Below are 22,045 nucleotides of genomic sequence, written 5' to 3' on the forward strand. Positions count from 1 at the left end.
ATCACGGGTGACCCTGTTCTTATCAATAAGCTGGTAAAACCGAAAATACCGTAATTTTTATTTAATAATAAAATAAAAAAAAAATCACAAACAAGCAAAAGCGTTTATGATTCACATAAGAGGTGATAATTCGGAAAAATTCTGTTGATATAAAAAATATACAAATGGGATTAAAACCGTTTATTTATCACTTAAATTTAATATACTCTTTACCGTCACCATCTTAACGTGGAGAACCTGCTTGGTCTCACAAGTAATACGATAAAAATATCATTTCTTCCACGACTTTCCTTTTCGATTCGTTAATGTGTTACTCATATGCTGGTTCACAGTATAGTATAGTATCTAGATTTATGTGATTTCCAGATACATTTGGAATAGCTTTTGCGTTTATTATTTGGATAAGGAGTTATTCCGGTTAAAAGAGTCATTGTGGCAAGCCCCGTAATTTATGCAGGTGAACTCGCAAACTTTGTAGTCATTAATAGCGAGGCGTGATATAGATATATTTAACGAAACAAGGAAGTAAAAAGATTGCTTGATTTATTACGCCTCATTTGGTGAAAGATACCTAATTAAATGATGCAATTTAATAGTTTATTGCAAATGCATATGGTCGTCAATTTTTAATATAATTTCGAATATGTGAGTTTTTAATTGCGTCGAATAAACAGAGAACATAGTCAGCAAAAAACAAAATGACATACGACCTTCTATGTAACATTCTATCATAATTATAACCTCTGAATTAACGAGTTAAAGCCATTACTTAATTTAACAATTTTTTCAGCTCTTTTTCCTTCGCGCAATTATCTCAACATTGTGGACAACTGCCTACATTCTTGTACTATATGCGAGACGCGTATTTTATGTTAAAGTTTTTTAAACAAAAATATACTTAGTGACCAAAGTGACCAAACTATTCAAAACAATATAAATCTTGGATATTTTGTGTTTTTTGTTCTACTATTAGCTTTCATCTATTTTAATAAATTAGAAAATGAAAACCAATAAAAAGTTGGAAAATTTTAATTTAAATAATTGCTTATAAATATCTTCTTTGTTCATCTGGATGTTAATTATAGTATTATTTACACTTTGTTCTAACTGGTATTAGATTCAAAAATTATTCTCAAATCGCAATCTTACTGCCGTGCCTATAGGGCATATAGAACCTTGTCAAGTTTAAGAACGTGTCGTTCACAAAAAATGTTGTTTGAGCTGCCTTCATACTACTCTACATTAGAAAGTGAGCAAAATATTCAGTGAGGTCTGTGTGTAATACCTACATACATTAGGCTTGGGTATCAAGCGACTCCAATAGTTAAAGCGTAATCCAACCAGAAGATAACTTCTAAAGTGTTCATTTTAAAGTTTATCTCATTAATCCAGTATGGATTGTTTAAAATTAAACAGGCATCAGTCAGTCTATGCTGTTATATTATGGAGTATACACATACAGTACAGCATAGCAGAACTTTCTCTTAACAAAATGTACGTGAAAGAAATTCTAATTAATTGCGAAACTCTTTTATTTGTAACATAAAATTTTCAGTTTTTTCCATTTTCATGAAACTTTCTCTGTTAGAACTCTGCTCGTATTGCGGATTCTTTTGATAGGTTAGGGAATCCACACAGCCTCTTCTTTCTTATTATTACTTTACCCTCTCTTGGTTTCCCTGGGTTGGTGCTTCACTTACACCCAGAAAAAAAAATTCCAAACCGAATCCAAGGTGAAATTAATACGGTCTCTACCGAAATTTTATAATTAATATAATTTTGGTAAAGTTTTTTATTCTAGGCCCCCGAGATGTACTTCGAGCCGGGGGGAAAACCCTCCTCACTCTTTGAGGCTGAACAAACCTCAAATACCCCCGAAAGATACTTTCCATTGGAGCTAATTTTTTTGCCTAATCTTTTACTCTAATATATTTCAAGACATTTTCTAGATTCATAATCGGTAATGCCTGACAGTGTCGTTTGACAAGGCTATAAATCTGGCCTTTTTTTTAATGCAAACTTCTGTGCACGCTTTTCAAAATTTTCATGCAAAAAGTTTACCTAACTATTCGACCATATGACACACAATTAGATGACTCCTTTCAGATAGAAAAGTTGGAGTTAACTATTCGCTAGTATTATTTATTGGTGTTGCAAATACCGATATTTCGGCAACCACTTGTTCCCTTCATCAAGTCTCTTATTAGCACAGATGAAGGAAGCAAATGGTTCCCGAAACATCGGTTTTTGCAAGACCAGTAAATGACACTCGCATATTGAAAACTTAACTTAACTTTGTCGGGTTTTTGACCATTTCCCAACAACTTAAAAAATAAATTTTAAAATTAATATATTTTGTTATTTGTGTCCGGATGGCTCAAGTGGTTATAGCGCTGGATTGTCCTAGCGAAAGGTTGAGGTTCAAATCTCACTGGTGGCAGAGGGATTTGCAAACGTGACTAGATGACGGATACCAGCCGACTCTGCTTTAAATGAGTTCCGCAATGCTGACGACATTGTCTCCTACAGTGTACTGTAGTGTACCATTGCGGCCATGAATGAAGTGTTCACTTCAAAGTTCTGATCCAATATGGATTGTTGCGCCAACAATTATTATCCTAGTTGTCACAATCTCGGCAGATGCCGGATTTTACCTAATATTAGCACGAAGTGTCAAGCATTTAGGCTCGGACGGTCCTACCTACTTAAAAACTAAAGGGGCGCTGGTGGTGGCGGCCGGTGGTAGGTCAATGGGAGAATCCCTCTAGAACTCCCCGCAACATCGAGCACGTATGCAGAATGGTGTTCTTCTGCATGATTTGAACCAGACTGTGCGAAAGTCCCAGGACACCAAGGGAAGTCGTGAGGGGTGCAATACCTGTAGCTGACAATATTATGGGAACTACAGCCACTCGCTCGAGACGCCAAATTTCTTTGATTTCCCGAGCTAGTATCAGTTCACCTTCTTCTCCATTCCGTTCGATGTTGCTATTATGGGGGATAGCAACATCAATAATATACACGGAGCAACCCGTCTTGTCAACTAACAGTACGTCAGGCTTGTTATGTGGGATGTGACGATCAGTCATTGCCGGTACCAATACATGCTGTAAGCAGAACTCTCACCGGTGCCATAACACTACAGCCAGAAATGATATGATCCAACGTCTCTAACGCCGAACCACACATTCTGCACTGGTCATTCTCGACCCGTTCTTTCATTATGGGCTTTTCACAAGCTCGGGTGGCGACCACGCCGTCCTGAATGGCAAAGAGCTCCCCACACACAGCCATCTATTCGACAAATGCAAATCGACAAATGACTGTCAAAGACAATTCACGTGTTTACCGTGCATTGCCTTCGACTTCCATTCATTGATCCGATCTTGGTCCGGCTTCAGCCCACTCAGAGGATTGAAAGATCGATTGTTGAAGTCAAGTGGAGTCAGTCCACAGTCTGCCTTAAGTACAGCCGCATGCAAGGGACTTGCCTGCTCTTTGCTATAAAAACAAGCGCTGCGAGTCGACTTGGCGATGATGTTGTGCCAACACGTCAACCACGCCCCTACCTCCGATGTCACGAGGCAGGTTTATCCGCTCCACGACAAAGTTTGGATGATGCATTCGGAATTTGAACATAGTTGTCCGTATCCGCCACTGGATGGTGCGATTCCAGCACCCGCTTCACACATTGTAGGAATTCGGACAGCAAAGCATTCTTCAGATCACCAACTCGAGCATGGGTTCCTTGCAGAATTCCTAGGTATTTGTAGAAGTCTGACTCGGTCATAGCTTCAATGCGGAGGTCGCCAATGCTATGTCCGACATGCAGCTCTTGATGACCTTTGCGAACCGCTTAGATTCGACACTTGTCTAATCCAAATTCCATCCGAATATCACGGCCGAACATGTCTATTATTCGCAAAAGACTTCTAAGATGATCGTCAGTCCCAGCGTACAGCTTGATGTCATTTAAGTACATCAAGTGTGTCAGTTCGCACTTAGCACGTAGGCCACACTTTATTGCAAAACCATGCCCTGTAGCATCATGCAGTAGCCATGAAAGGGGGTTAAGTGTCATACAAAACCAAAGGGGACTCAACGGATCCCCCTGGAAGATGCCCCTCTATATGGATGGGCTCTGAGGTATTAGCACCCTCAGGTGTACGCACTGATAAGTTGTATGCCACTCTTCCATGACTGTCGCCAAAAACTTTATTAGTTTCGGATCAATGCGATACAAATGTAGGACATCGATTAGTCAGCTATGCGGTACGTTGTCGAAAGCCTTGGCGTAATCGATATAGCGACTAAAGAGGTTTCTTTGACTTCTATTTGCTTGTCCTACAACTACCGAATGGATTTGCAGCCCCTTGACAAAACTCGGCAGCCCCTTGTGCTCCTCGGACAGAATGTTGTTGGTCTAGAGGTGCGCATTGAACCTACCTTTAATAATGGACGTTATAAATTTGTAGCGGATTGGGAAACAAGTAATCGGCCTTGTGTCTGCAAGGTCCTGCCCCGTATTCATTTTAGGGATAAAGTAGCTAATTCTTCTGGTCGACTAATGACCTGATTTGCGCTATGTGCCAACCGACTATGTATACTGGTAAATTTCTTATACGAGAAATCCTGAACCCAATCCAGGCCAGGGCCCCTCCAGTTCTTCGAGCTGTTTTTGGCTCGTCGAACTTCCTCTTCGGTAACATCCACAAAATTCATGCTAGGTGTAGTGGCATGGCGGCGGTGATCCACTCAGCATGCCGGACAGATAACCTCTAAAGTCCACCCCAATACTCTTTCGTTTCCGTCATCGAAAACTGTACTGTCTGACACTCTGTTGGTATTCGTTGAACGATTTGAAAAAACTTCGCTGGTTCCTCGCGTAAATTTCTTTCTGGACACGTCTGAAGTGGCTTTCGCCATACTGTCGTAACCAACTGCATATGACAGAACTTCGGAAGAAGATAGCATAGTTCTGAAGATAGCATAGTTCATGTAAACCCTTTGCTGATTCGAATCAGTCTAGAAATATCCTGTCTTAGTGAGTCCAGCCGAAGTTCCAGACGAATTTTCCATGGTGGAACTCTTCGGTCACTCAAACCAATAATGCGAAAGCGAATCTTTGAACCGTGCAAGCTGACAGCAGCAACTCCAGTTCAATACACAAGTGATTGTAGTTGCAGCAGTGACATATCAGCACACAGTCGAGATGCAATCTCATCATTGATTCGTGATAAAATTCTCGGAGTTGTTGCAGATGCTTAGAGCCTGGGAATACCTGGCGTCGCTCTTTGGAATTCATTCATCATATTAGGGGGGCCCAAACCAATCGCCAAGTCAGACGACTCCCGCCGGACGTCAAATTTCTTTTTTGGAATTACATTTTATAACGTACCGCCGGGTATGGTGATAGCTTCCTTAGTGAGTAATCTGCAAGATTGAAAAGCTCCTGTACTTTCCTCCTTCCCGCCTGGGACGCTGCGGCAGCGTACAGTCATTCAAACTGAAGCAATCTATCCCTCCTCCTTTCAAAACTGGGCCGGTCTCAACGGCTATGGCGGTATATAATTCAAAATTTTTTAGTAATTGACTTCAAAACCCCGCTGAGGTTGATCCTAGAATCATGAAATTTTGCAGTAATGTAGGCTATAGAGCACGATCCTAACAAGAAATCGCACTATTAGTAACAAAGTTATAATAAGTAAAAGTTGAGTATCACGCGAAAGTGCATATTCTCACATAATATATGCATAGATTACGTGCTAGGTACTTATGGGACAAAAGTCCACTCAAATGTTTTTTATAAAAGAAATACACAAAACCTTTCATACCTGAAGCGTCTAGCTTCCGGTTTTCCGACTACAAAATCAATCTCAAGGTTTGTACCGCATCCAAAAGGTTTTTCTGGAAAACGTATAGTAGGGACAATATTACTATTGTAGCCGACATAGTGACGAAACCATGACCGTTTGGTTATGGATAAAATCCCGCTCAACAAGTTGCAGTGGGCGGGTCACCGGATAGATGAGGATGATCCAGTCCGGAAAGTCTATAAGGGCAATATCTCTGATAGAAAAAGAAGACAAGACAGACCCTGTCTGAAATGGAGCAATGGCAGCGTAAAACCAAAGTGTCCGAAGTTCCTTATTAAGGCAGACCTAGACCGGATACCGGTTGTTGCGCGGTTGATGTTGATGATGATTACTGTTCATGCTCCCATAGAATCTAGAATTGTCCTAGTTTGGAGTCCCGGTCATCATAGGTGTTTATGTTTACCTTGTGCTTGTCTCATTACTGTAAACTTATCTCTTGGACAGCATTAAGTGTGATCATACTGAATCACAGTCCCATTAAAAATGGGTAGAAAAGTGGCCATAGCAACGAAGGTACTGTGTATATGACTTATACTCCATAGAGAAATGAAAAGGAGACATGCACACATGCTACCCGGAGCAAATACACCTCAGCAGGCTGTGACAATGGGTAACCTTGCAAAACAGTTTCCTAGAGCGAATGGACAATGTAGTTTGTTAAAGAAATTAAGGAGGAATCCAACTAAATAAGCAATCAGAACCACTGCTGACTTAAACCAGAAAATCAAGATCGATATTTAATTATTATCAAAAATACTATGCATTTATTAGCGACATAATGAATGCAAAACAACTACTTCCTTATTTGGGGATTTAAGCGATACACAACAAAAACAACAATACATTTCGCCGATAAATTCAGCCAATACAATGAGAATGAATAATGTCATAATTAATATAGCTTTATGGGGTAGTGGAATTTTTTGATACGCCAAATTAGTTAAATGCAAGGATTCTACAATGACACACTCCAATATAGATAGACACACTATCGACGTAACACCACAAACCAGTGGAAATCTTTTCAAGTTTGCACTTCTAAAACATCCAGTTTTTCTCTTCATACCATTGACTCTAAACCAGTCTTTAATCCAGCCACACATAATAAATAATACATCATACAAATCTCCTCTTTTAAGATATAATGATGCAGCAAATTTTTATTGCCTGACCAGACAACTTCTTCAGTTATTCCAATTGTACCCGAAAGCCATCCAACAACTTGATTAAAATTATAACCTGCTCTTATGATGTTATCAAATTAGCCATTCAGTGAAGGTCGAAGCTTGCACTTAAGTAATAAGAAAATGTAGTACTCACGTGAAGCCACACAGATCCAGATCCCGGCCATTCAGTGTAGAATTTTTCAACAACCCCCATGTCGTGGAAGAATGATGGCACAGGGAAGGAAGCACTGTTGTTGTGGTCATTTTTGTACACTTGATTAGTAGTGTAGGAGTTGATTCCGAAAAAGTCGGAAGTGCCTCGAATCCTGAGGATTTCCTCCCTTGTAAACTTCGGAAGACGAGATTTGGTAAACCCTTGCTCTTTGCTCAGAGCTGCAATCCGGTCGATCATTATTTGAGGGTAGTTTCCTCTCTTTGAAAATATTGGATGACCAAACCAGCCAATCTGTAATGTATATTGGTCAAAAGTAGTTACATTTTCTTTTATCTTTTTTGAACATCGATGAACATGGTCATTGGGAAAAGCTTGAATACTTACGTAAAACTGAAGTGCCATCTCAGATGCTTCTTTGTGTTCGTCGTCATCTTCCTTTGGATGTGGGTATGAAATGTCGAGAGTTATTCCAATTTTTCCTGTAAAGTATTATAACATGTATTTAACATTATAGCATTAAGCGGTTCAAGAAGAAAATCATCCATTCAATAAGTGTGAAGCAAATAGATAGATAGATAAATATTGACATGCGAGGGACATCACATATGCAAATTATTTTGCAAAATATCGAGATATCTGCAGACATGTGACCACTGTTGCAAATATCCAACAAAATATCAAAAACTAAATTCAACCAAGGAATAATGTTTGATATTTGGAAATATAAAATATTTCAGTTTTTATTAAAGCAGTTTTTTGAATTACAAAAACCAAATACCAAAACCCATGTGATTGTCATTCTCCTTGTGGTGGAGTACAGCTCGTTAACCACACCTTCGTGCCATCTTTCGCAATTATTACTATTATTCTGTTAAGGGAAAGTCGCATCGCGTCCTTGAAGAACTATTGTGCCCCTTTTACTGGTTATAGTGTACCTGTTGATCATAATATCTCAAGCATCTGGTATTAAGTGTTCTCGCAGATCCCTCGACCTACTTTGCACAAGTGGCGGACACTGTCCCTGGATGTGTATAGAGGCTTCATCATACTCCTCATAAAACCTGCAGACAGCGTCCGTAGATATTCCTAGCTTCCCTAGGTGATAGTTCAGCCGACAATGACCAATGAGAATTCCCACTATGATTCGGAGGTTCTTTCTGCCTTTGTGCGCATGGGTTCGTATCCCCCAATAAGCACCCTGGACTGTTCCATCCCTGGTAGGCCTGCCCAGTATAGTTCCCTCAACCGTTCCTCGTTGCCTTCCAACACATCATGGCCTGGAACCCAAAGTATCCAGACCTTGTTGTAGGAACCGAGTGTATTCAGTCTCTCAAGGTATTCCCATACCAGTTTAGAGTTCACCTGGTTGGACCTAAATGCCTTGATCGCTGCTTGGCTATCGGTGAGAATAGCTATGTTCTGCCCCGTGTAGTTCCTTTGCATATTAAAGGAGGCACATTTGTCTACGGCGTATATTTCCGCCTGGAATATGTTAGTGGACCTGCCCATTGACTCTAAGTACATTTTCCTTGGACCAATGACACCGGCACCCGCTCCCTCTGCTGTGAAGGATCCGTCAGTGTATCAAGTAATCAGTTGCTCCCCCAGTTTACCTTGTTACTCCAACGTGTTTCAAACTTATCGAAGTGAAACCTCGTTGTCATGTTATCCCTTGGTATCAGTAATTCGGAATCCCACCTAGAAAGAATATCAATTTTCCTTCGATTTAGGTAGCTCCCCGCCTCACTCATACTACCGGCCATCCTGAATATTGATCTCCTTGCCTGCATCTGTATGTGCAGATGGAGAGTGGTTAATCCCAGAAGGACCTCCAGGGATGCCGTTGGGTATGTACTCATTGCCCCACCGATACACACGCAAGCCAGCCTTTGGAGCTTATGTAATTCCCTGACTTGTGTGCTGAGTTCGGTTTTTTCTGCCCAGATTACCGCTCCATAGGTAATCATTGGCCTTACTATTGCAGTATATATCCAAAGTAGTATCGTCGGGCTGCAACCCCATTTTTTCCCTGCTCTGGATCTACAAGTCATCAGAGCCCTTGTGGCTTTCCGACAAGTGTTTCCGACATGTGTCTTCCAGAGTAATTTTTGGTCTAGCATCCTTCGCAATTACTTGAAATACTCTTCAGCTCTCGCCACGACCTCCCGAGCCATTTGCATTCCCCTTCTACTGTTCTGTGCCAAGTTCCCTTAGGGCGACCCATTCGTGGGCAATTTAGGGGAGAGAAGAATCCACTACATGCCGTAGCCCGCAATTAAATTGTCGTCCCTCCTTAAAGTGTGGGCTATCCACTGCCATTTCCCGTCTTCTGATCACAGGGCGTATGAGCCTGTGCACAAACCAAGTTCTTCGTTTGATATAGTGTCGGGCCTGTGTACTCCGATGACATGACGCAGACAGGTATTAATGAAAGCTGTGAGTTTTTGGGTGACACCAACACAGCAACACAGAAAGAACACTAGCACCATAAAGCTATCCAAACAATAATCACGAAGCAACGAAGCAGGAAGAACAATCTCCCTCCTTCCCGCCGGAAAGTTGGTATATGGGTGTCGTTTGCCCATTAGTGGGGCATATCGGCATCACTGTACAGAGTCTGCTGAAATGCACATCAAAGACTTTCTAGGTACCCAACATCCCACCTTCCAAACTTCCTTACGAAATAAAACCTCGTTGTCATTTTATGCCTTGCCTAGAAAGAATATCAATTTTCCTTCAATTTAGGCAGCTCCCCTTCTCTCTGATACTCTCAAACATTCTGACAGTCGACATAAAACAAAAGTGCAATAATCTAATCCAATAAAAAAAAGCTAATATCTTTTTGCTTTCCCTTACGACGAATAACTTCTCGCAATCGTCGTGGCATCGATTGCACCAAATTTTATGTCGTTCCTGCGTCCATTTTCAGCCACTCTTCCTTCAGGATCTCCTCCATGGTTAACATTAGTGAAGCGGCGGATTCTTAGCCTTTTTTCCAAAATACTCTATACATATTCAATTGGGTTGAAATCGGGGCTTTTGGCTGGTGTGTTAATAACATTTGGGCAATTGTAAAGAAGCCAAAGCTTTGTGCTGAGAGCTGTGTGCTTTGGGTCGTTATCCTGATAAAATTTATAGCTTCATTCGATTCTGAGTTCCATGACATTGGCACGCACATTTTCTTTCAAAATCTTAATATAGTACCGGTAGTCCACAGTTCCTTTGATTGCCACTATATTTCCAACCCCCGGCGCCACCATGCACCCCCAAACCATCAAACCAGCTCCACCATGCTTCACAGTGGAAACCATATTTCGTTCTTCTAACTCAGTGTTTGGCTTTCTGTACACAATCACTCTTTCATCGGATCCAAAGAGGTTGTATTTGCTTTCATCTGCGAAAATAAAATCAAACCAAAACCCTGCGGGTCTGTTTACGTATTCCCGAGCCTTGAATTGCAGCCTTTCCTTGCGGTTCTTTTAGGATATATATGGCTTTTTTCGAGCTGACCTGGAGCTATTTGAAAATAGGTAATTTCTGATGGTTTGGGATATAACCTTCCTCGTTAGCTTTTGCCAATTTTCGGCATTTGTCTTTGGTCCGTTTTAAATTTCCCTCACCAGGGGCCAACCGCAAACAACCGAGCTGTCCTCACATACAACGGAAGTTCACCCGAAGTATGAGAGTCCAGGAACTATCCCGGTTCCCATGGTACCAGTATGCCCCTGGTAAAGTTTCGTGACCAAATTACAACTTCAGATGAGTCCCCGTGCAGACTCGGGTCTGATCGCCCTGATTAGGCCTTTGGAGCATTCGCCTACTGCATCACGACCGGCAAACCAAAGTGAGTACACCGTCTCCCGGTGCCACCGCTGTAGAGGTTCTCCTCGGCCACTTGGTTTTGGTTTGGCCGACAGGGTTGCCGCCCCGTCTTCCTCACCGCCACCTCTGAGCACCAATATAATCATCAAAAAGTGTAACAGGTCTCGTACTCAGAACCTATCCAACCGAAAAATCTGAAAAAATCACAGTAGTGCATCTCTATGAAATCTAGGCCTCAAAATATATTCGGTTCCGATATCTGCATGAATAAAGTTAATAATAGTATATTAGCATATTTTAGAAATTTTGCCTTAAGTTCATGCTAGAACTTCAAAATTGCATCTGTGTGAAATACGACATAAGACACAATTTGGTCAAGTTTGAAGAAAATTCAACTATTATTAACAAAGTTATAGAGGCTGAAATTTTGTCATTTGCTGTGTATGACTCATATGATTCATTTCGTTTTTGATATTTTAAAGGATATTTGCAAACACAATAACATGTCGAATACTTTTTTGGACCGCTGTATATAAGTATATTTACCTTTTTGTGTTGGCTGGAATTGATTTCTGTACAAATGAACTGCTTCAGCGTGAGCTTTCAATAAATTATGACCACACAAATAAGCTGGGATTCCACCGTACGCGTAAGCTGGGGCCATGTAATCGATTCCATACCCTTGCTCGCAAATATGCCAAGGTTCATTGATTGTTGTCCACAACTGTAATTTTCCAGAATTTATATTAAAGTTGAAGACTATTAGCATTATTTTCACTTTATATCCTGCCATTGAGAGGGGATTTCCCCCTGCTCAACTTAATCTTTAAAGTTGGTGTAAAATCCGAACCTACCTTAATACGGTCTCCGAACGCTTCGAAAAGAACTTTCGCGTAGTCGTAAAATAGATCAATGATTTCAGGATTAGTCCAACCGCCCAGTTCCTGAAGACGTTGTGGTAACTCCCAATGATACATTGTGACCATTGGGGTAATGTTATATTTCAACAACTCGTTGATCAAATTATTGTAATACGCTATGCCTTTATGGTTAATAATACTGGTGTAGCCTGCTGGCAAAATTCTTGGCCATGATATCGAGAACCGATATATATCGACATTGAGTTCACGTACCATTTGCACATCTCGACGCCACTGAAAAAAATAAAAGAATTTGATTAATTTATTTCAAGACAGCTATAAGCGGCTGGACAACACAATAGGTACGGAAGATTTATAGGGGAATCGTACTTCCAGGCACTCATGTTACAATAAGACTATTTGGCTATTTCCTACAGTACACATAGTCCATAGTAGTTCCCTGCCTGCGAGGCTTGTAAACTCATAAGCCCGTCTCTAGGTGTGTAGAAGTCATTTCTGATTCGGTTAGTAAAAAAATCCCAGTCGCTCGATTTGGATGTGAAGTGCTTTAGCTATTCCTGAGAGCCGACTCAATATTGTCCTACCCTGCTGAAGGAGTTTTAAATTCATTTTCATCTTAAGATGTTAAGCAGAATCTATACAAGATTGCGTTCACTCAAGGGTTTCAGTTGGGAGGAAGACATCGATATTGTACTTAATTGAATTCTGACTATAAAATGGCTCCGAAGCAAATATTATTTATTCGACACAAATCGGGAGACGAAGGCTGAACGATAGGACGAACTTAAGGGGGTTTCTGCTACTTTCCAAAAATATATTAATAATAAATATAGTAATATATTATTATTCACTTTTTTTGAGCAAATATTGGTATGGAGAGCATTATATGACCTACGTACCATACGCATGGACCACCATATTTTTGTAGTCCCTTCAAGTAATTAACTCCTTTCGGACCCCCGTACTCTTTCCCTTTGTAACCAATGTCAAAATTAATATCGTCTTTGATAATTACTTATCGAGACCTTTCATTTGATACCTTACATCACCATGTTACATTCCGAGAAAAAAAAAATATACACCCAAATTTCGCAAGTTTGGGAAGCCCGCTTTAAAGATAATGTAGTACACTGCATGCGAAAGGATTCATAGTTCCCACCTTTTCGCTAAATTGCATATCGTTAGGGGTAACCGTTTCTAAGGAAATGGGTGTAACAGACAAACACACGGACGGAGAGATAGTCATGTGAGAGAGAGTGGTAAGTAGAATCGATCACGGGCAAAAAGAGTGCGCCTATAAGGAAACCTGCAAAACCCTTAAGCTCGCCATCTAGCGAAGCAAGAGGAAATGATTTAAGGGAGGAGCAAGGTTTTGCACTTTCGAAAAATCCAATAAGTCAAATATGCGCTATTTTGTTCGCAAACCTGTTGCCATTTAGAAGGCAACTTCATTATCTCCCCCCTTATAAACCCCCTCCCCCCCCTACTTATATGCAAAAAACTCAAACAGCCAGTTTTCGCAAGCCTCTTTTCAGGCAAACTTAGTAGCACCAAGAGCGGAAGAGATGGTAATCACTTGATGCCAGGTCCGGACTATACGCCGGGTGCGATAGGACATCCCATCTGATCTCCCGTAGCTTCTGGCGGGTCACCAAAGATGTGTGAGGCCGAGCGTTGTCCTGGTGGAACACAACACCGTTCCTATTGACCGATTCTGGCCGCTTCTGGTCAATCGCCTGCTTCAAACGGTCGAGTTGCTCACAGTAGAGGACCGAATTGAGGGTGTGGCCATAGTTGAGCAGCTCATAGTGGATGCTTCCTTCCAATCCCACCAAACACACACCAAAACCTTCCTGGCCGTCAATCCGGACTTGGTGATGGTTTGGGCCGGCTCGCCGCGCTTCAACCACGATCTTTTTCGCTTGAAATGTTCGTACGTGATCCACTTTTCATCACCAGTCAGCATCCGCTTCAAAAATGGCTCGAATTCGTTTCGTTTCAGCAGTGCATCGCAGGCATTGATTCGGTCCAAGAGATTTTTTTCCGTCAACTCGTGCGGCACCCAAACATCCAGCTTTTCTGGAATCCAATCTTCTGCAAATGGTTCCAAACGGTTTTATGGTCTATACCCAGTTCCTGGCCAATCGAACGAATGCTCACATGCCGGTCTACTTGAATGATTTCGATGATTTTATCGGTTTCTACGACGATTGGGCTATGAGTACCGGGTGTATTTTCAACATCCACCACACCAGAACGAAATCGATCGAACCAACGCTGTGCTATGCAAATCGATACAGTATCGGACCCATAAACTTCACAATTTTTTTCGGCCGCTTTCGTTGCATTTTTACCTCTGAGGTAGTAAAATCGTAAAATATGACGAATTTCTTGCTTGGTGGACTCCATGTTTGACGCACTATAACTTGCGACTGAAACGTACGATCACGACACTACACTTGTAGCACAGATTGTCGTCTTCAAATCGCCGTATAGTGTGATCCGATACGATCAGTACAATACAAGATATGTTTAAGTATCGCCATCTATTGACAAAATACGACATTTCTTTTTCCCCATATTTTGACTAAACTGAAATGGTTTTTTCTTTCACATAATTTTCAGCTGAAATACAATGAACACGGCAAATAGTAATTTTCCAAAGGCGCTCTGGAAAAAGCTCTGCCACCGGCTTCTTTGTGAATATCTTTGAGTAAACATTTTATAGAATATTCTTAAAAGTGTACTTAATGATCTACAAAAGGTATCAACAAATTTACTCGAATAATTTATATAAAAAAAAATATTAAAAAGTGCATTTTTTCAAGCCGAAAACCTTATCCCTCCCTTAAGGAGCTCTGCTCAGAAGCCGACGTAAACCCATGGGGGAGTGCCTATGGAATTTTGATGGGAAGATTCTTGTTGAAATTCATATATGGGCTATTCCCCCAGCAAGAGGGGGTACTTTCACTGACCTCTGAATGTGAAGGGAATTCCACTAGTCACCAGAGGCGAAATGTGGGAGATCTGCGGCAAAATAGGCCCCGAATCTGGGCGAAGTAGCGAATAAGGCCCTTAAGCTTGTCGTGAAATCTAGACCGGACATTTTCACTGCGTTGTTCAAAGCGTCCATGTCCGGGGGATATTTCTAGCGGCATAGAAGCGGTAGAAGTTGGTACTGCTACGTAACCGTGAACCGTTCTCACAGTGACCCATATGTCTCCTAGACACTGGGCGTGTCATTTATAATGATCACTTTCGGTTGTTAAGATCCAAAGAGGTCTTTCAGATCGGCAGTATTGGTTCCGTAAAGCCAGATCAACCATTAATGCCATCAGATTGGTTACTGACCTAGCTCAAGTAGCAATTCACGGAAAGGGTAGTACCAGCAAATATTGCATGGTAGTAACCCTGGATGTGAAAAACACATTCAATTCGGCCAATAAAAATCTAGAAAGGAAATCCCTGGCGAAGATTGGTATTTCTAGGTATCTCACTGTTATCATCGATAGCTATTTAGTTGAAACGTCGCTCTGGTATGAAACCAATGTCGGACCTCAGGAGTACGTTGTTTCTGCGGATGTCCCGCAGAGCTCCGTATTAGGTCCACCGCTGTGAAACATCATGTACAATAATGTACTTAATCTTGCTCTTCCGAAGTAAACCACGGTGGTGGGTTATGCCGACTACATAGCACCGGTTGTGGTCGCAAGACATCTGGAAGATGCTGAGATATATTGTTCTTAAGGGTAGGCTAGAGAGCTCTGGTCTAACACTTGCTGAGAAAAAGACGGAAATGGTCCTCATGACTAAGTGCCGAAAGAGGAATGATGATAGAGGGGAAGCTTAGTTATAGGCAACAAGCGGAGTACGTGTGCGACAAAACATCCACTGCAAGTATGGCCCTGGCAAGGATGACACCGAGCATGGAAGGGTCACGATATACCTCTAGATTCTTGTAGCCAGGGTGGTGAAATTGATCATGCTCTATGGGACCCAATTTGAGGAGAGGCATTGCAGATGCAAACTGTTTCAGATGATGCTGCGTTCGTGATATCGGGAATGATGGCGATTGACACCTTGGCAGATGAGGTGACGAACATATAAAATGCGAAGCCAATCGCAGACAAAAGCCGTCAAGAGGGAGAGATCTAAAGATAGATGGGAAGAGCGTTGGCAATGCTCGGAAAAGAGTAGGTAAACTCACAGGCTGATGTCTGCTATCAAGGTGTGGTTGAAACATGTCCAGGCCAGTGTCTGTTAAAGATTTCCACCTCCTCAAAAGAAGCAATGTTTGACGTGTAAATGTTCCATGCCAACATGTACGGCGAAAGAAAAATCTGGGCAATCGACAGATCAATGCCAAGGCGCAGAAATAACGACCACAAATTGCCGAAAGCGTGATAGAATGAATAAATCAAGCAACTGCTTACCGAATGCCTGCCAGCAAGAAGAAATGATCAACGCAAGAATGATGAGCAAGAAACTACTCAGAGAAAGGCAGTTTGTACGCCGCCAGAGAGAGATGCGGAAGGCAATCAGTAGGAATAAACGAAGTTTCTGTAAGGAGCTGTGCGAAGAGGCCGTAATGCCCGGTAATGGCTAAACTGAAGGGAAGTACGCCCCCGCAGATCATGTGCCCAGTTTTATTACGAAAATAAAATAACCACCCTTTTTCCACAGCAAAGCAAATATACTGTAAAGAGAGCAACTATAATATAGGATAAGCACCCTGGTTGGACGGAATATCAAAAGTGTCTTTGAAGGCGGCAATAAAAGCAAGATGAAAATGGTGCATTTCCACTTTTAATACCTGTTTGAAAAGGGCATCCTCCCGACTCATCGGAAAAAGCAAATGTAGATACTGCTACGAAAGAGTGGTAAACCACCTAGCCAGTTGTCGTCGTGTTATCCCATTTGTTTACTAGACATCTGGGAAAGCTATTGAAGTCATGATATGTAACATGCTGCTCCCAATTGTAGAGGAAACAGAACGCATGTCCATACAACAGTACAGTTTTCGTGCTGGTCGATCAACAGTGGCAGCTATCAGTCTGGCAGATGAAGCAACTGAAAGTATAAGGCAGTGTGGTACCAAAAAATACTGTGCTGTCATCACCCACGATGCGAGAATAGCTTTCAATTATTATATGCATGAATGTACCCACGTACATCTTCTCTATGATACCAACGAAGGCCCAGTTGAATATTTGATAACCAACGGAGGGTCTCAAGAATTGGTGTTCCTTCCACTACTTTGGAACCCCACGACAAGCTACCCTTACTTGCTATACTGACGATATCGCAATTATGATAAAAGACAAACATCGTGAAGAGGCTCTGGTGATGACGGATCCCAGAGTACCTTGTATCGGTGGGTTATCTACAGGGCTGGTTCCACTGCTGCACAACATCATTCATAATTATGTACTCTTTCTTCTGGTCCCGGAGGAAGCCGTGGTTATGGGTTTTGTCGATGATATAGCGCTGGATGTAGCTGAAAGCATGCTTGAGCGTGATGATATATGCGAAGCTCAATTATAGGCAACACATGTACTATGCTTCGAAGCTCAATTAGAGGCAACATATGTACTATGCTTCCAACAAAGCGTGCACTGCAAGTATAATAATAGTAATAGTTGGCGCAAAAATCCAATTGGATCAGGGCCTTGAACTGTGTTAGAGCCCTTCATTCAAGACCGTAATGGTACACTACAAGATTACAATATGCTATAGGAGGCATTCACATCATTCACAGCTGAGTCGACTGGTATCCGACGTTCAAATCACGATACAAATTCCACTGCCACCAGTGAGATTTGAACTGTGACCTCCCATACGACAGCCTTGTGCTCTAACCACCCAGCTATCCGGACAAGTATCAATCTGGCAAAGATGATCCCGAACGTAGAATGGCCACAATATATAACATCAGGTCTATCTCTTCTTTATTACAGATGAAGAAAGTTGAAAGGGAAAAATCGGTAATTAGGTGGCAAGAATGTTGGGAACACTTGGCAAAGGTTTGGCAGACACACGGGCTCATCTCGATCATCAAGGATTCGATAGAGAGATGGCATAGTAAGATCAAACATAACCTGTACAGGTTTACACTGGACACCACATCGAAACTACGCTGGAGTCCCAGAGAACCCGAAGCAATTTTTCCACTAGTCAATCAGACATCAAAATTGGGTTTTATTTTACACAAACCCTTAAAACTAACGGACCGAATTTATGGATATTCGTGAAGAATGGTGTAGAGGAGAACCACCAGAGACTAGCTACAAGCAGTTACTAAAAAAAGTATTCATCAGATCCCAGTTGGAAGGACTTATAGCCGAAGAAAATGATAATATCCCTTCTAAAAAAACTAAAACGTAAGTAAATGATGAACCTAAAAACTACCCCACAACTGGATAAACAACTGTGGCACCAACTACATACACTTTGTATATGGTTCTTCGTGAACAAGACTGCTCTATGCGCAAATACCTTTTGAACGCTATTAATTATATAACTTTCAGTTTACCGACCAGTTTCAGTATCATAATAATCAAAGCCAAAAAATGTTTAATGCCCATGATTGATCTGACGCTTTTTTCCCGAAATATTAGATCATAATATGTACGTAGAATTGCCAGAAAAAAATTCACGATTTATAGTAAATACCAATCATGGAACTGTGATACTAAAAAAATGATTAGATACTACAATAGAATGATTGAGCAAATAAGATGAAGCCCGTCTAGGTAGTTGGTACCACGTTAACATGCAATGCTAAACTCATGTTAAATTCTAAGCAAAATAATTCCAAGTCATTAGAATTATCTGCATGTGTAGTAATTTTAAGAAACGCGCGTTTTTTGTTCTTTTCCTCTGACCTTATATGTCCTTGAAATATCTACAAAACCTAAGACTCCGCATTTGAAGAGGTAATTGATATTCGAATAGTTATAAGATATCCCGCCCAGCGGGCATATAACTATCTAGAACTAAATAAAATCTACAAATCTGCATGCACTCAACCAACTCAACACCTAAAAACTAATTTTCCACTTTACAACTATGATAAGATAAGTCACTATCCTTATTGCATGTAATAAGCCCGTTAATGTGTGACGACAAATTATATACAATATACCCTCATATGCATATATAAAGCCAAGTTAATAATTTTATCTTCTTATAGGTATCACTTTATATTTATAATTTCTTATTATTGTGCTCTCAATAGGTCTACCAACGGTAGCGGTAAATTCCAATTAAAGTAGCAAATAACAATTCATTCACTCCGAAGGTTGGCGGTACGCCAATTGCCACCTACTTAAATACATATAATGTAGTCAGAATGATAGCTTGTCGACGGTGTACATAACCCCAGGTGATTACTTCACTGTTTATCAATTCCTCAATATTATATTCATTAATTGCCATCATTTTATACAAATGGCTGTGATTAATAATAGTTGGACAACAGCTAAAGCAGGTGGCTGTTGGCTTTTATTTGTTTTATAAATATATTTTACTTATTATGATAAACTGGATACTTTGTTTTAATTGCGATTCAGCAGAGCGTAACGATACAACCAATTATAATACTTCAAATCAAGAAATTCTTGGGTTAGGTCACTTGATATGTGGAGTGTTTAAAGAACAAGATTAGTTATGGAAGAATGGTTCTAAGTAGTTTATGGATCTGGAGGTCTTTTTCTATAAATAACTACATATGAACATGTCAATCAATGCTCAATTTAGACACGTATATCACAAATCAGTATAAAAGAATCTTTACAAACTGCATTTATCGTTTATCTGTCTCTATAAACAACCAGATAAACATACAGTAAACCAGTAGTATAACTTACTAAGTTATACAAGTTTCACCTTCGAAAATTATAAAAAACAGAACCTTCAAATAAAAGAATCATGTTAAGAAGTATCTTTTAGAATTCCCCACAAAAGTTCAGCAACTTTTTACGGAACCAACGTAGGCAGGGTCTTTACCCCAAAGTGAATTATGCCAACAAACTGTTTCTTGACACGGTCAGATATCACACAAATAACTGCTAAATGAAATACTAAATAAGATTGGCATGACATGCTGCAAATATGTTTGGATTTTACATGTAAATATCTTTTATTAAAACTTCCGCATTTATTAAATTTGAGATATGTAATTGCCTTAGCACGAACGGCTCGAAATTTTTTTATAAAAGGAAAAATTCAAGAACAATCCTAATACCGATAAATTGTTAATTAATGTTTCTCAAAACTTCTTGTAATGATAAAACTTGAGAAACGAACAATTGTTTTTTTAAATTAAATTAAAAAAATCGTCGGCTAGATCTACTTTTACATTAAAACAAGTCGGGAAACCGAGAGCTGTAGGCTTCAGGTTAGAAAGGTTTTCTTGTATTTCTTTTATAAAGCGATTTGAGTGTGCATTTGTCCCATTAGAACCTAGCACGTAATCTATAGATATATTATGTGAGAATATCCACTTTCCCCTGATAATGACATTCAAAGTCTTAAATATGCACAGAAACGGCAATTTTCACCTGTTATACCTTTGTCAGCAATAGTGCGAATTCCACCAAACTCGGCAGAACCATGCTCTATACTATAGCCTACTTTGTTGGAAAATTTCTAGGATGAACTTAACAGATATTAATATGGAAGGTATTTCGGAGCCTAGGGACCATATAATGGCAGCCTCCTGATTTTTTTCAGATTTTTCGGTTGTGTGGTTTCTGAAAATGGGTCCGTTAAAGAAATGATCAATTTCGACTCCTCTCACTCCTCCTTTCCAGCTAATGTCAAAACTATGTCGTGCTTCGGAAAGTACTAATCAAGGGCTTTCATTTGATACCCCACATGCCTATATTTGGTGAAAAAACAAATGTACACCCTCCTTTTGCATGCATGGGGACCTCCCTTTAAATTCAACGTAGAAGGATGTAACTCACTGTATGCGTGAGCGGTCACCATTTCCACCAAATTTGGTGTCGATTGCTATAGCCGTCTCCGAGAAAAAACGCGTGTGACGGACAGACAGACAGACCTGTGAGTGTTTGCTTTTGGGGCTCGGACGAAAATAGCTATGGTAAGAGTACCCACAACATAAAACCACTATGGAAGACGTGAAAAGGAGGAAACTCACGGTGCAAGGGCTCGGACCGGCGGCTGGGAGCGAGCAAACGGGCTCCCGGTAGTCGATATCCCTCGACCGCAGTGTCTCGGTGGTGGACAACTTAACCATCGTGGCATCTAATGCCATTTCTTTGATTTGGAAAAGGAGGTGCTCAAGCGAAGTACCAGTCTGGATGGAGGAAGAAGGAAGAAGGATGAATTGAAAGCAGATTGCTGAACGACAAAAACAGCAACAACGCCGACCGCACATATTCAAGAGGAACAACATCAGCAGGTACTATAGGACCAGGAAAAGGACCCATTCAAAAGAAGTTCGTCAACTTTGAGATCTCCGCTAATACCAAATATCAAAAAAGATAAAACGAAGGGAAGGTCAATGAATGTCAAATGCGAAGGACTATTTAAAACTAGTAATCCGGTTAGGACTCATGGAGAGCAGAGCCCTGAAGCAGAGGAATTACCCTTGGTGCAAAAATAGTTGAGCTGTCTGAGTTCATCAAGAACAAGCAAAACGTGCACCAAGCCATAAAAAATATGATGAGAGCTATTAGATTACTCTACAACAAATCACCACAGGAGGAACGAAATTCGAAGTGCAATCCGAAATCTGCTGCCCCAACGGTGCCACAGGCGACCCAAATGACACCTAATCGTAATGCAATCAACCTGTCTCCAAACAAGAGATTGCGGGACAAAGATGTGGATCCTCTGGGAAATCAGCAGGCGCCTAAGAGGAAAAAGGCCATACAAATAGTTCCGAAACACGGAACTAAATGCACTGAAGGGAGGAAGCGGGTCCCCCAAGTGCGAGCTTCGGCAATCGAATCGGCAAAAACCAAGGGGAATGAAAATGATGAATGGATCAAGGTAATTAATAAAAATGCGAAAAAAGGGAAAAGTGCGAATTCGCCCAGAAGCGATTGTGATCTCCAGCAATAGAAGTTTGTCCTACGCGGAAATACTAAAAAAGGT

The 22,045-nt window shown here is 40.8% G+C and overlaps 1 protein-coding gene across 1 annotated transcript in view; it reads right to left on the reverse strand.

Moving 5' to 3' along the window:
- LOC119649782 (myrosinase 1) overlaps positions 1-22,045 on the reverse strand; it is a 93,332-nt gene that overhangs the window by 20,097 nt on the left and 51,190 nt on the right. Inside the window, exons 3-6 of the mRNA XM_038052087.1 lie at positions 11,894-12,193; positions 11,586-11,763; positions 7,602-7,696; positions 7,197-7,508 (exon numbers count right to left, since the gene is read on the reverse strand). Coding sequence (XP_037908015.1) covers positions 7,197-7,508; positions 7,602-7,696; positions 11,586-11,763; positions 11,894-12,193 — 885 coding nt within the window. The remainder of the gene's footprint in view (positions 1-7,196; positions 7,509-7,601; positions 7,697-11,585; positions 11,764-11,893; positions 12,194-22,045) is intronic.

The sequence above is a fragment of the Hermetia illucens genome, chromosome 2, assembly GCF_905115235.1.
Source record: "Hermetia illucens chromosome 2, iHerIll2.2.curated.20191125, whole genome shotgun sequence".
Taxonomy (NCBI): domain Eukaryota; kingdom Metazoa; phylum Arthropoda; class Insecta; order Diptera; family Stratiomyidae; genus Hermetia; species Hermetia illucens.